This window comes from Nicotiana attenuata, chromosome 2, assembly GCF_001879085.1.
Source record: "Nicotiana attenuata strain UT chromosome 2, NIATTr2, whole genome shotgun sequence".
NCBI lineage: Eukaryota > Viridiplantae > Streptophyta > Magnoliopsida > Solanales > Solanaceae > Nicotiana > Nicotiana attenuata.
In genome coordinates, this window is record NC_031990.1 from 92,812,330 (window position 1) to 92,827,365 (window position 15,036).

At 36.5% G+C, this 15,036-nt stretch overlaps 1 protein-coding gene across 1 annotated transcript; it reads right to left on the reverse strand.

Annotated features, from left to right (window-relative positions):
- On the reverse strand, positions 49-14,653 carry LOC109215170. The gene is made up of 11 exons (XM_019379189.1): positions 14,099-14,653; positions 10,524-10,924; positions 9,551-9,628; positions 8,937-9,039; positions 8,108-8,196; positions 6,156-6,267; positions 4,282-4,335; positions 4,147-4,195; positions 1,464-1,564; positions 756-871; positions 49-678 (listed from the first exon to the last, which is right to left on the reverse strand). Exons 1-11 carry the CDS (start codon positions 14,528-14,530, stop codon positions 339-341), a joined length of 1,875 nt encoding a protein of 624 aa, XP_019234734.1. The 5' UTR covers positions 14,531-14,653; the 3' UTR covers positions 49-338.

The following is a 15,036-nucleotide window of genomic DNA, read 5'->3' on the forward strand; positions in this document are numbered from 1 at the left end:
ATTTAATTGAACAAAACTGATTGAGTGAAGGGAAGAAGAGAATGAGGCTACAAATTCTGAACCATATGAGTAAAAGATAAAGTCATATATTCTCTCATCTATGCTTAGATAAATAAAGACTCAAATATTCTGCAAGTTATCAGCTGTACCTCGATGTTTACACATACATGCCTACAACATGCCAAATTGATGGATACACTTGGGATGGACGTTCAACAAAAAAAAAAACTTGAAAAATGGAGTTCTCCGAATATTCTCTATCAAGTAAAAATATTTTAAGGGCCAATGCAAATTCGAACATCAGAAAAGATCTCTTACTTGAAGCCTGCACATTTCTTCTAGAGGAAGTTCCTTTGGAAAGATCCAGAAGAAAACCTGGAAGTGAGACCCTGAGCCATGTCTGCAGCTTCAAGCTTAACGTTTTGCCTTCCGGCTGTCAAATCCTTATCACGGTCCCAAGGTTTCCATGGATGATTTCCTTCCCATTCTTCTTTCATTGATTCCTGCTTAGATTTTTTCTTTGATTTGGCCCGCACCGTCTCTTGGTGCTTTTCTACCATAGATTTTGATCTTTTCGCTTTATTGTACTGTTCCACCAGTTCAGCGTCAACACTTGCTCTACTCTTTTCTTGTTCTTTAGAAGCAAGTGCTGAAGCCTCATTAAAGGCTTCCAAATAACTGAAAATGCAAAACAATTAAGCTGAAATATCTAATATAATATCCAAAAGAATCTGAATCAGAGAAGTTGAACATACTTCATTTTGGCTTTCTGAGCTCGATCTGATGGGGTGTCTGTCCAGGCACTAGTATCACCTCGGCCTTCTTTCGAACTCTTGCTAAAGCTCGTCGTTGATTGCATAGTCACGCCGGCCTACGCAGACAATCAGTCATGGAATTCATCATGCAGAGTTTTACAAAGTTAAAAAGGGAAAGAAACACTTCATCAAGGAAGCAGTTTCTCACTCAGAAATTAGCCAAGGATTTCACGTTTTATTTAACTTTTCGACCAGCATTATATATAGTGCATGCTTTTTTTGGGTTTTTTTATATATAGTGCATGTATATATATATATATATTCTTATTTTAAAATTACTCTATCTTATAACTTCGAGGTGGGAATAAAATACTGGAATTCGTATGGGAAAGAAAATGGTGCTTCCATTGAACAAAATCCCCCGAGCCATAGCTTCCCGTTCAATTTGTGTTTGCTTCTATTAGATTCTTGCTTTTCAACAATCAAGCTATGGTGTTGGGTTATTTCATAGTCATTAAAGCCATAACGCAAGAAGCATCCTTATGATAGGTCCAATATCTTTCCAATATGCAGTAATGGGAGACAGTAAAAAGCTTATTGAAAGATGTGGTTTTAAAATAACAACCCAATATCAAAACATATATGTCATCTATATTATCAATAAATCCCCATCACTCATCATAATTGATGGAAGAATGAAAACCTTACTTTTCTTTCAGGAGGCAGCGTTGTCATCCATTCATCTCTCTTTGGTGCAGCTTTGACCTCCATCTCTGCTAACAGCAGATCGTCACCTTCCATGGAGATACCTGAAGCAAATAGTTTTCCCGATTAAAAGGATTCTCCTCTTCAAATTAAAGGCTGTAAACATATCAAGTCACAACTTTATCCCAAAAAGTACTGAGCCACTATAAATTACTTAGTTGCAGTTTGAAAAAGTAATCATGGTGTAAGAAGTATTCAACGAAAGGGTGACAGAATTTATGTTATTCAATTGTTGCATAATTCAATTTGAAAAGATTGAAACTACTCTGTCAATTCTTTTCAGCCAACAGAACATTTTGCAAAGAGCCATCTTATTGACAAGTACCATAGCCAATATTAATAGATTTGGAACAAGCCACTGATAATATTGACACTCTTGCATCTCGACATTACTTCATAACTATAATGATCGGCCATCCATCCAACACGAGGTGTCCTCAAGAGACATCTCAACTAAAAGTGAGGTTCTTATTAATGGAAACAGAATGAGCTTTAAGCATGTAAATCAGGTGGTACATATGTCCCATACACGGGATGCAACATCCCAGAAGAAGCTGCACACTCTCTCCAACCCCTCCCACCGCAGCAAAAAGAAAGACAGGGAAGTTCTCTGTAAAGGAGGAAAACAAAATTCTATAATGTTTTACAAGCATTGACACCAAAAGTATGACGATAGACTTCCTGGGAATGTTAGTTTAGACAAATCTTCAAGGTAAAATGCTAGTAATACAAGAATCAAGATATTTAAAGCAGAGGAATATGTTCTCTCAAGTAGAGATATAAATAGTTAAACGACCAAAAGGTGAAAGGACAAGCATGAAAATGAAGCTAAGGGAACTTAATTCAACATTAATTGCATCGACACTACTATCTATATCTCTTCCTAACTCACACGTGCATGCGCTCGTGCTGTCTATATTAAATTGTGTCAGTCTTCTCTACAGTTGAATGCATATCCTTAACAAGAAGCTTACTTGTACAGTACATAGACAATCCAGGACTTCTGAATTGGAAAGATCACGTCTGAACCTACAGATAGTCTTCTTATGCTTTATCCATCAGCAATGGACTCTCTAGTAACTCAGGTAAGCTAGACCGTAACCTTCCAAATCTCCTTCAAGGGTGGTGAACGCGACAAAGGCAACAATCACATACCAGGAAAAGAGGAGAACTGGTACTTCAGTTTCACAATAGGTACTATTACTGGAGTGTAACATATTATACCATTCTTCAGAAAGACAAACATTTATCTGGTGTATATGAGACCTATCTGCTAATTGTATGTACCATCATTCTGGAAGTTTAAGCTAGAGATAAACATTTTTAGTATTTGTCTGTAACATGCCACCTCACTTGTGGCCCAAACATGTGGAAGAAGTTTTATTACGACAAGGTAGACCCTTGCTCTACTACTATGTTGATTTTTGTCTATCACCCCATTTAAAAAACTAAAGCTATTCAAGAGAAAGCATTTTCTTTTTTACTGTATTTAACTACGTCTTTAAAACCACTCATTTGACCCATGCCGTATGTTTAGAGCAATCCCAAGATAAACACCAATTAATAAAGTGTTAGTTGTTAGTAGGGGTGGCAAACGGGCGGGGCGGGTCGAAAACGGGTAATACAAAAACGAATAAATTGTCCGACCCGACCCATACTGAATACAGATAAAAAAAACGGGTTAACCGGCGGATATCCATATTATCCATGGCTTCTTGAATATATTCACTTTTGGGAGAATTCTTATTCTCTCAAACTTGAGGAACCCCCAATTTGAGGCTTTACAAATGTAAAAGTTAAACTCATTAGTTATGCATTGGTTATCCATTTTCTAAGTGAATAATATGGTTCTTACTCATATTTGACTCGTTTTTAAAAAGTTCTTTATCCAACCCATTTTTTAAGGGATAATATAGGTGAATAATTGTTTTCTTTTATCCATTTTGCCACCACTAGTTGTTAGTGTACTACTTATTTTCACCTCAGAAATCTTGTCCTTAAATGATTTCCTAGATTGTTACTTCAAATAACAACTAACATTATTTTGAAACAAGACATACACAAGGTGAGGACAGGCACAAATAAAGAGTATTATCCCAAAAAATTGACTTAATTCTTTGACAGTTCATCTGGTACAAGACCTAGAGGTTATATACAGAGATAACCAGAAGTGCTGTCATTTTCAGTAAATTGACCTTTGGCTGCACTTGCTTTGCATCCCTTTTCAACGCACTATTACATGATATTTAATGTTAGGAATGAAAATGAATAGCAAACTATACCGACAATGTACTAGCCATTTTTTTTTCTTTTTCCTTCGATTTCTTCTTTTTTTGTTTTTGGATAACCAATAAATCCCCAAGGGCCAGTAGAGTACAGTTCAGAACTCGGTGGATAATCGGCCAGCCCCTCTACCCTTCTATCTACTTAATTACTATGCTTTTGTTTGTGTAATTCTTAATTTCTTATGCACACTAGAACTTGCCTCCTCCGGCTCACGGTAGAAATCACATAGGATTAAGCACAGGAGAACTTGAATAGAAAAATTAAGTACAAGTCACATAAAAAATTTGATCAAGTGTAAAATAAAATGAATGATAAACAAAGTTCAAGCAAAAGGGCTAACCTTGCACGCGTCTCCATAGGGCGGCTTCACGCATAGCTTGTAAATCTGCCTACAGAACCAAATCTTCCATTAACAGATTCACAGACAAGAGAGCTTTGAGTTATCTTCATTCCACATGGGACACAAAGAATGTACCTTAAGTTCCTCTTGTTCTTCCTTGTGCTTTATTTTATCATCCAACACTTTCCTCTACAAAAGAAAACATCTTTTTGATAAGTCACAAGAAAACAGCATTGGAAAAACCACCAATAAAACATTGCCATGCTGTAAATGTTCCAGAAAATATAGAAAGGTCACAAAGTAAGTATAAGGAAATGAAATGGAACAGTAATAAGCTACAGTTAAAGAATGCCTGATGCTAATGCATCAAACGATAGCAAGAAATTTTCAATGTGTTAGTCCTGAGTGGTCATATCCTGCTTATTTTTCATTTGCTACACATTTAGACAGTGAATCGGTGAAGTGAGGTGAAAGTGAGAAAGTAACAGATACATCTAGCAACGCTGCTCTTAGGAGGAAAACCCTACACCTGATCCCACTGAGCTTCTCTAAGACACTTTTTGAAAGTTTCTTGCAAAAGTATGATTTCCTGCCTGAGCATTTTAATTTCTATCGAAAGGTGAGAGCACAAGGCAGTGCCTATTTTGTTCTCTGCAGGAACAAGAAAGCCAAAGAGATTTTAGCTTTCATTTGTTGTTTCTTAATTTCCTTCTAAAACCTGAATAGAAGATGAATCCATGTTTGCATGTCACTTGTAGATGTAGAAGATTGCATTGCCAGAGTATACATGCGAAAAACATATAATGGTGTCTTGAGTAGTTAATAATGATTGTATGGTTAAAACAAGCAACCCAAGTCATATTTGTTGAGTTTTGACTTTTTAATAAGCTAATTACTCAACCTGTCACATGACTAGATATACGATATGGAACAGAATAAGGTATTGTAGACTTCATAATCTCTGCTGGTTTGCTTATTAAGTAAAAAAACATCAAGTTTTGATGATTTTTGCAACTTCCTGAGTAGGTAAAAGGCTTCACTTCTCTATTTCCTAGTTCTTTTCTTTCCCTATTTTATTGTTATTTTTAATAAGCTTCTCTATTTCATCATTTAAGCAAAAATTTCAGTATCTATCAACTCCTAGGTAAAATTATAAGCCAAGAAAGTTATACACTAGTAAATAGAATGTGGCACTGCATATGTCCTTGAGCCGCGGGTCTATCGGAAACAGCCTCTCTGCCTTCAAGATAGGGGTAAAGTCTGCGTACACACTACCCTCACCAGACCCCACTTGTGGGATTATAGTGGGTTTGTTGTTGTTAAATAGAATGTGGCATTGACGTCAACTGCTGAATTTTGACATTCACACCAAAATTCTTGGCACACAGATCAGCTGACACTTAAGAAAATTTTCAAATATTAGCGAAAACACAAAAATAAATTTTATCTTATCTGGACCAAATAAATGCATACCAAGAAAACAAGAAAGAAAAACAACACCAAAATAATTGATTCACACAGCATATAGCAAATCCAAATTAGCTATCCTAAATAACACTAAGGCAAATTTGATAAAAAGACGATATGAAATGATGGTCCAACTCAAAATTACTAAGAGATTCAAAAAGTTCAAAACTTTCACCTTGATGGTGAGGGTTTTGATTCCCTACCTTGTAATTTCCTTGTCCATTTCCCCTTCTCCCACCCACTATGTACAATACATTTTTTTTAAAAAAAAAAGAGAGAGAACGAAGAGTAAGCAAAAACATTTGGTAACAAAATATATGGGACTGGCATCTACACAAAAATGACTAGATACCAGTTACCCTAGCTAGCTTAGACAAAATGTCCAACTGATGTCTGATAATAAAAAACAAGTGAAAGATATCTGCACTTAACCTTAGCTACTAGAAAATAAAACATGGTTTTATGCCAGACCCTAAAGAAGCTTCTCCTGGCAGAGCAAAGTTCGTGAGGAAAATAAATGATGGCATCACTTAGTTACTCACTTTGTCCGGATCTTGCAAATCTTTAAAGGCTTTGTTCAGCTTGATGAACGCTTGGTGAGCCTCAGGATGAGAGCATTTATCAGGATGCACCATCAGAGACAGCTTCCAGTACCTAAAACATACACCAAATTAACAAATAAATGAGAACAGAGTTTAAAGGTGCATTTATTTAGCAGCATGACAGCAGCAGCTACAAGTTAACAGTCGATTGGTAACTAATCCACATCCGTGGTTCACATGCCAATAGGAGTAGTCACACCATCAAGACGAGGAAGAAAGAAACAATGCTTCCTCTAATACCAGTTAACAACTTGTGGGTAAAATTCCTCCCTTATTGTGATGGTATAATGTCTCGTGTCACGGCCATATATTAATCATCAAAATAGACCATTGTATGAGGGCATAGCTGGATATATAATCCTAAAATAGTATATATTAATAAAGTATAAACCGTCCATTCAACCCTCCCCAACCTGAAAATAAATGAAGGCAAAATGCTTTACGAAATCTTAGATGAAAGCAACTTTACTTACCAATGAATCTAAAAGTCACAAACTATTAGATTTTATATAACACGTCATAAATAATCTATAAACAAATATGAAAGCAAACATGTTTGAATATTTCAGTAACCATAACTTTTACGTAACAATTTTCAGAATATACTAAAACTTTATTTTCAAATCATATATTATACACAATTAATAAAATATAGCTGTGAGGATGGGTGATCTTGGTGGCTGAGAATACGAGGAAGAGGAAGATTATATCTGTCAGTGTGTAAATGCTAAGGAGAAGACATGAATCACCTTTTTTTGAACATGCTCCTCTATCTTCTTTATTTTTCTAATCTTTCTCCACTTAAATATCAAGCTTTTTTCTGCGGCAGGGTTCGAACTGCACATCAATTGTTGCGCCTTTACCACTAGACCAAAGCCTTGAGAGCGACGTGAATCAGCTTCTTTTACGCTGTCGGATAGCATCTAGGTTATGGTGGAAAGTACTGGGATGGTTTGGTCTTCAATGAGTGATGCCAAGCTCGGTTAAAGAAGCAATGTTCCATTGGACCTTCAGAAGTTGGAAAAGAGGACACAAAGCGTGGGATATTCCTCCACTTGCACTTATGTGGACCATTTGGAGACAGAACCAGAAAGGCTTTTGAGGGAATAGAGAAGGACTTTGTACAGTTGACGCCACCCATGAGATCCCCCCATAAGAATAGAAGATCGGATGTCGTTAGTAGAAAATCATATTTTTATGTAAGATTTTTATATTTTTTACTTTTCAGTATACTTCTTGTATAAGCAATTATTTGCCCTTTTTAAATTAAATTTGACTACCTTATAAAAAACTAAGCAAAGAAGTTATTTCCGTATTGGACATCATATCTATGCCCAACATATGCAACTTGAATTTAACATTCAGTGACGACATTCAGAAGTGTAACTTAATGTGTGTGTTTTTTCCTCCTTTTTTTTTATTAGTAGAGGTTTAAGTTAATATTCAAAGTATTTGCATAGTGACTCGATATATTCCGTATTTATATAGTGAATTAAATTAGCTAGTGATGCAAAATATCAATTATGGACTTCAATATTCAGTTTTCATCAAGATCAATACTGTGCAAGGCCAAAAGACCAATGCACCTCAGTTGTCACTCATTACTTGTAAGTATGATTTCTTGTAAGAAAGCAACATATAACAGGCCCATCAGGAAGCATCCCCACTGACTCTTCAGGTTTAAAATTTCAATCAAGCATGATTTAGAAGAAAAAGGAAAGTCTTTCGCAGCTTAGCCATCCGCCAGACCAAGTTTGAGAAATTGAACGGTGAGCAGACAAAAAACTTCTTAACTAAGAAAATAATAACTTCAGGGGATCAAAACTACAGATACTAATCTAATCCATAAAGAAAAAAGGCTTTAGCACTCCACAAACAATCAATCAAATTACCTTTTCTTTATGTTATCACCCAACATATTTCTGTTCACACCCAAAACATCATATAAGTTGTCTGCCTCTGCTCCCATGATTCTTGTAACCTGACCAGGTATAAGAAATAATAATACGCAATTGTCCAGATTGTCGACTATGAGTTACATAGAAAAGAAAATTCTCAACTCACATTTACCAAAAATATCAAACATGAACATAAGCCAAACCCAGACCCACAACTGCAGTGCAAAAATTGTGACGAAGGTATATATAGAAGTTGACAACAGAACAAAGACAAAAAGGATGCGAAAAGGAAGAGTCGAAGACCCAGAGAGATTGGGAAGTGTCTACGAGAATATAGGATACACTGTTACACTACTTTTAGTGTTCAAATTTCTGAAATTGTACCGAGAAATGGATCAATCAAGAGAGAGAGCAACCAACCAACAGACAAACCTAAAAGGGCTCCTTATTGAAAACAGAAAGAACGAATTACAAATTCCACTCCTGCCAAAAGAAAATACAAATTACAGTACCATATCAACACTACATGGCGGATTCTTCTATATTTGAAGGTGCATACTGGGGTTGGTTAATCGTATCTGTAAATCTAGAGGGTTAGTTCCATTTGGTTTCCTTAAATTAAAAAGTCCGTCCAGTAATCTTAAAACTAATACAACTGGAATACTTCGTTTGAACAGTGTTTACCAAATCAAAAATTTCAAGTGTAATGAAGTCAGATTGAAGGTACTAAGAAACTTTTAGACCCAGGTATGATTATTCAGGGGAAATCTACGTAGATACAACTGATAGACTGATAGGAAAGAGAAGAGAATGAAGGAAGAACCTCTTCAAAACGCTCGGCCTCATTTGCTGATTCTACCTCAGTCACCAAAGCAGGAGGTGGAGGTCCCACAAACAATTCAGTATCTTCTTCCAACTCAACATCCCTGGAAACATTAGCCAGAGACATTTAATGCAGTGCACTATAGGCTGGTATAACATACATGACAACCTAAACTGTTATTTGAAGCTTCTTAAGCGTGGAATGGACAATATAATTGACTGAAAAACCAGTACTTATGGGAGAGAGGGAGAGAGAGAGAGAGAGAGAGCACGGGTAAAATTACAAAGAGAGGCTGGTCAAACCGTGAGTTCATCAAGAAGCTCATAGTAATCTTTGTATTAATGTGTCAAAAACAATCTGTTTTTCCATTTCTGAACTGAAAACTTTCAAAAGGAAGTAAATGCACCCCATGTGAAGCATCTTCATCACTACTGTAGAACAGTCTAGTTGATTAGCTTAAGGGAGGAATCAAATTATCTACTTCATTAAGAGCATTGCCTATACAGTTAAAGTAGCTCTTCATCAATACCGATAGGGATAGTCAGTTTTGAAATACAAGTCCACGAGTACATATCTGAGTGGGGGAATAAATTGTAATGTAGATGGAGGATAACCTCAGCTCAGCTTGTGCTTCTGTCAATTTAGCTGCAGCAGCAAGTAACTCTGCAGAAGGAATTGCGGGGCCAATCACCCTGCACAAGCACAAAGGAGATAAAATAAACATGAAGACGACATCGGATTAGAATGAGGTCTTGATAAAGAAGAAATCAGAAAATAAAGTGAAGAAACCACCATATTCAACAATCACTACATTTTATTTTCCCAGGTAAAAGAAGGAAAACAGTAATCCTTTTTTTTTTGTGGGGGGGTTACAAATTTGGAGCAACTACACCTCAGTCCCAAACAAGGTCTGATATATGAATCGTCCCATTACTTATCACAAAAAATAAAAGGAAGGACTCCTTTTATCAATAAAGACTTCACAAAAAGAAGGTACTGACGTTACAAAGTAATGCCTAGTCAGTCTGAAGAATTTGCCCATGATGAGTACTGGTGTCATTCATGTGTTTTATAAGTGGTCGAAACACTTGTTTCCTACCAATTTTGATGACCAAAAACACTACCCATTTGCAATTAATACCCCTTATATGAAATTGCTTGGTCCCTAATGTCTTCAATAATCATTAAAGGGAGACGTTGAAGGCCCTTCTCTTTTATGCTCTTGTCATTTGCCTAAAGAACATTCCTTCCCTAGCATTCTTGAAATTTCTAGGTGAAATGTTCTTTGCTCAGTTCTCGTTATAGGATTGCCCAACAAAGTCCTCTTTCTTTTATATTGGCTCATATTCTACGTCATACTCTGAATCCTCCTCTTCCCTGATATTTCTCTCATCGTCATTTCCACTTAAAAATTTGTGGCCCTTTGTGAGTTACTAATTCTAATTTTTCTTGATCCCCCTTGTCCTTCATGTTCCATGTTCCTTTTATGTAAAGCAAAAACAGCCAGGGGATGTTAGCATGCTAGTATGATCAACCATAACATGATGCTGAGAGGCTAATTAGAGCAGGAGGGTGAGATCAACATACCTCCTTTTTGGGCCGGTACCTTCTTCGGCAGGCAAACTTAAATTAGCATCATAAGCGGTAGCATTATCATTTGGCAAACTCAAATTAACATTATGAGCACTAGCTTCTTCATTTGGCAAACTCATATTGGCATTATAACTTTCTTGTCCGCCTCCTGAATCCAATGGCTTCGAGTGCTCATCGTTCTGACAAAACTCCTGACTTTTAAGTTGCATTTGGGAGCGGATTAAGGGTCCTATAGTCTCCAAAGTAGGAGATGCTTTTGATGGTAGTAGAAAGACATGATCACCGCTTTCCTTAAGGTTTAAGGACAGGAACAGCTTTCGCAGACGCTTGACCAACAATTTTTCAGATAAACCCCTTATATCTACAGCTTGTCCATCATCAATCATTTGTAGAAGCTGCATAGAATTTTTCAGAAGACGTTAGCTGAATTTGCCTACATATGAAAACAAGAACCTTTTAAGCATGTTCATGCTCATAGTGAATATGTCAAATATTAGCTTGAAGATGAATTTATTATGATTTAAATCCTAGAATGCCATGTCAGCACTAATAAACGACCAAATCGATTAGTAGCTTATGGACACAAGTTTTTTTGGATATGGTAATTAACTTTATCAATAAATCTCCCATATACAAGAAATATACCAAAAAGTAAGAGAATCTACAACATAATATGATTCTCTATGAACGACGCCCAATCTTCTGTACACATTGAATGCTAGCGGACAAAAGCAGGGGCAGAGCTAAGCTGAAGAAAGGAGGTTCAATTGAATCCCCTTCATTGATAAACTGCACTGTACAAATAGAGCATAATCAAAATTGTTGCTATATTTAAATTGTTGAATCCCCTTGACCTAGTATAGTGGCAAAGAAGGTTAAAAAATTGCTTAAAGTTCAAATCCCAGGTGCAACATTCTTAGCATTCTTTTGAATCCCCGCCCCACCACGGGACACAAGCATCCCTTATGTATATCTACAGAACCAAACAGCTCATTTCTTTACTCACTAATGCAAGGTAGAAAAGGATTTCTTTTGATGGAAACTAGGGTACTGCAGGGGGAATTTTTTTTTTTTTTTTAAATGAAGTAAGAGGTTGTATTAAATAGGGCATCAGGAAGATGCAAATACCAGAAAGTAAAGTCACAAAAGAGGTCATAGCTGTTAAGCTCACAAAAATAGATAATGTTAGCTTACTAGGGGCTTCCTATACAAAAGATGAGGAGCTAACAAAATCAAGGAATTGAACTGGGCAATTTAAACTACAGATGGGGAAAAACTACGGATAGAATATTCTGGAAGGAAACAAATGTTGGTTCTCTATTGATTAATTCACTTTGTAAGGTCCTTCTAGTTCTCGTAATAATGCATTGTTGCATGCAATGCAGCCTTTTCTTGGCAGATCAATTGGAAAAATAACTCATCGCTAAAAGTCAGAATTCTGGCTCGAAAGCTCCTACATGACCTAATTTTCATCAACAACAACAATAACAATAAACCAGTGAAATCCCATATGCGGAGTCCGGAGAGGGTAAGTGTACGCAGACCTTACCCCCACCTTATGACGGTAGAGACGCGGTTTCCGAAAGACCCTCGGCTCAAGAGAAGTAAAAATAACGCAATAAACAAACAGTAGCAACAATAAGGTAATAAGACACGGAAGCAAATGGTGCAAGGTGCAAGGTGCAATAACAAAGATCTAAGAATACGACATTGTACGAATAGAGTCAATCCTGCTGGAAATAATGACTCACCGTGTAATAGCAAAGGGCTAGGAATAGGAAAATACAAGACTAGACGAAACTCTAGACTGTTATCAACCCACAACCCTAATCCTGACCTCCACACCCTTCTATCGAGGGTCATGTCTTCGGTAAGCTGCAGTAGCACCATGTCCTGCCTAATCACCTCACCCCAATATTTCTTAGGCCTCCCTCTACCCCTCCTCTGACCCCCCATGGCCAACCTCTCACACCTCCTAACCGAGGCATCAGGGTCTCTCCTCTTCACATGTCCGAACCATCTCAGCCTCCATTCCCGCAACTTATCTTCTAGAGGAGTCACGTCCACCTTGTCCCTAATATACTCATTCCTAATCTTATCTTTTCTGGTATGCCCACACATCCATCTTAACATCCTTATTTCCGCTACGTTCAACTTCTAGACATGAGATTTCTTGATTGGTCAACACTCGGCTCCATACAACATGGCGGTCTAACTACCGCTTTATAGAACATGGCCTAATTTTCAATAACCGAGAAATCTCCAAGGGATAGTGGCGCACGGTTCGAAGCTCGGTGGATAATGACCTGCCCTTTCTACCCTTCTCTACGTAGATACCGGGCTTTAGTCAGCTGCGGGATTCGAACCCGTGACATGCGCCTAACTCTCACATCAAGTGTTGTGATCTTACCACTAGAACAAAGCCCAGGGAGCTTCTACATGACCGAATCGGAGAATAAAGAGGTAGAAATCTGCACCAACCTTTGTCAGAAGACAGGAGAATATACAAATAGGTTTTCAAACTGTGAAACTGCTTAACTATGGACACTGTTTGCACTTTAATTAACATGGACTCTCTAATTCTCTAATATTGAAGGTATGTTAGTAGCTGGATTTGGTACAAGATTTAACACCACTATCCAGCTAAATTTAGAATGTGATAACTACTATCATGAAGATAAAGAAAAGGCCAGCTCCTAAATGAAATTCCAGCAAGTGCAAAGGGAGTTGTTCTGACTTTGTATTTCATCTTATGAATTTTGACAAGGATTTTGTTAACAACTTCTCATACTTTGTGTTCCCTGCAACTTCTTGGTGCCTGTTTAACACAATACCTTTTAAAAAAAAAAAAAGGAGTTCCATCCAACCATCTTATCCAACTCCATCAATTAAATTAACATTTCCGGTGAACTATCTTCTAACAATGAAATTGCAAAAAAATTCCGAATGGGAATTTTCAAGTGCATGGAACATTTAAAATAACAAGGAAAAATTCTTGTACAAAAAATTAATGAATTAATACAAAAAGATGATTATCTGTCCCGTGATTTATATGATACTTCTCCATCTTGGGACTCTCCAAATGTTCAAGACATTTATTTTTACAACGTTCAAAAGTCCAAATGTAATGACTATTTAAGTTTGAAGTTTGATGTTGATATTTTCTCTATTATACTAATTTTTACTATTACATTATTTTCTTCCATTATCACAAATATTACATTTCCTTTGTCTGGTTTAACTCTGATCCAAAAAGAATAACACATTACATATGTATATATTTAAAAACAATTTAACTTTACACTTTTCATTTTTCAGAGATGATTTATATACAAACAAATGTCTATGGCTTGTTTTAGACCACAAGTTTCCAAAACTTTTTTTTTTCTTACCTTCACAGAATTAGGACGGATGGAGTATAACGTAAAATTATAATCTTAAAGTTTGTAACCAATCAAATACCATCGGACAAACTGAGCAGCAACAACAATAACAGTAGCAACAAAAACGATAACAACAATAACACAATTAGCTAGCTAATTACAAAAAGAATAATCAAAATATAGTACCTGTTCTAAATCACCAGCTACAGTAGGAAACTCCTGCAATATACCTTTCACCACATCCTCCGGCCTTTCCCTAAGCCTCTCGGAGGGGGAATCATCAGAGCCCGACCCGGAACCGGAGTCCGACTCATCAGAATCCGGATACTTCCTCTTCCCCTCTCGTTTTGATCTCCTATTGCTGCTGCTGCCTCTATGCTTCCGCTTCTTCCTATGCTTCTTCTCTCTCTTCTCCCTCTCTCTATGCTTATGGCTCCTCGAGGAGCTTCTCCGACTCCTTTCCTCCTCGCGACGACGCCGTTTGTGCCGACGCTTGCGTCGGCTTTCATCGTCGGAAGAGCTGTCAATTTCATCGTCTGACTCGGAAGACGATTGTGACGAAGAAGTGGCTGATTCTTCTAGTTTGTGCTTCTTTTTCCTGCTCGAATGCTCTCCCATGGTGATTCTTCTGGTTTTGATGGAGAAATTACCGATTGCAGTTACGGTTGCTGTTTTGGGGATTCAATTTGCCAATTTAAATGAAGAATTAATCGGTAGGCTCACTCAACTGTCTAAACTAAAAATAGTATGAATAATTCATATAAAATATATCTATGTATCTATATACTATATTAAAAGCATAAAAACTAAAATATTTATTAGCCTTTTTTTTCCTTTAAATTTAAATTGTACATTAAACAAAATTATAATTTATGTTACTTTCCTAATATTTAGAAATTTAGAATCAACTAAAATTTATTATTAAGTCTTTCCTTATTAAACTACGTAAATGTCCTAATATTTAGAATTTTAAAATTAATATTATACTTTATATAAATTATAATAATTCAAAACAGATTCATATATGCAACATTTAGGATGCTAAACGTGATAAGCATCCTTTACTAGATCATCACCATTGGAAAAAAAAATCTTGTTGTAATTATACAAAATAATTTATATAT

What these genes read in the sequence shown, in the direction of transcription:
- LOC109215170 (XM_019379189.1), bottom strand. Translation starts at nt 14,530, where the DNA reads ATGGGAGAGCATTCGAGCAGGAAAAAGAAGCACAAACTAGAAGAATCA. An exon ending in AAGAACAAGAGGAACTTAAG is followed by an intron (nt 4,196 to 4,281) that starts GTACATTCTTTG and finishes TTGGTTCTGTAG; the next exon opens with GCAGATTTACAAGCTATGCG. An exon ending in GCTCAGAAAGCCAAAATGAA is followed by an intron (nt 679 to 755) that starts GTATGTTCAACT and finishes TTGCATTTTCAG; the next exon opens with TTATTTGGAAGCCTTTAATG.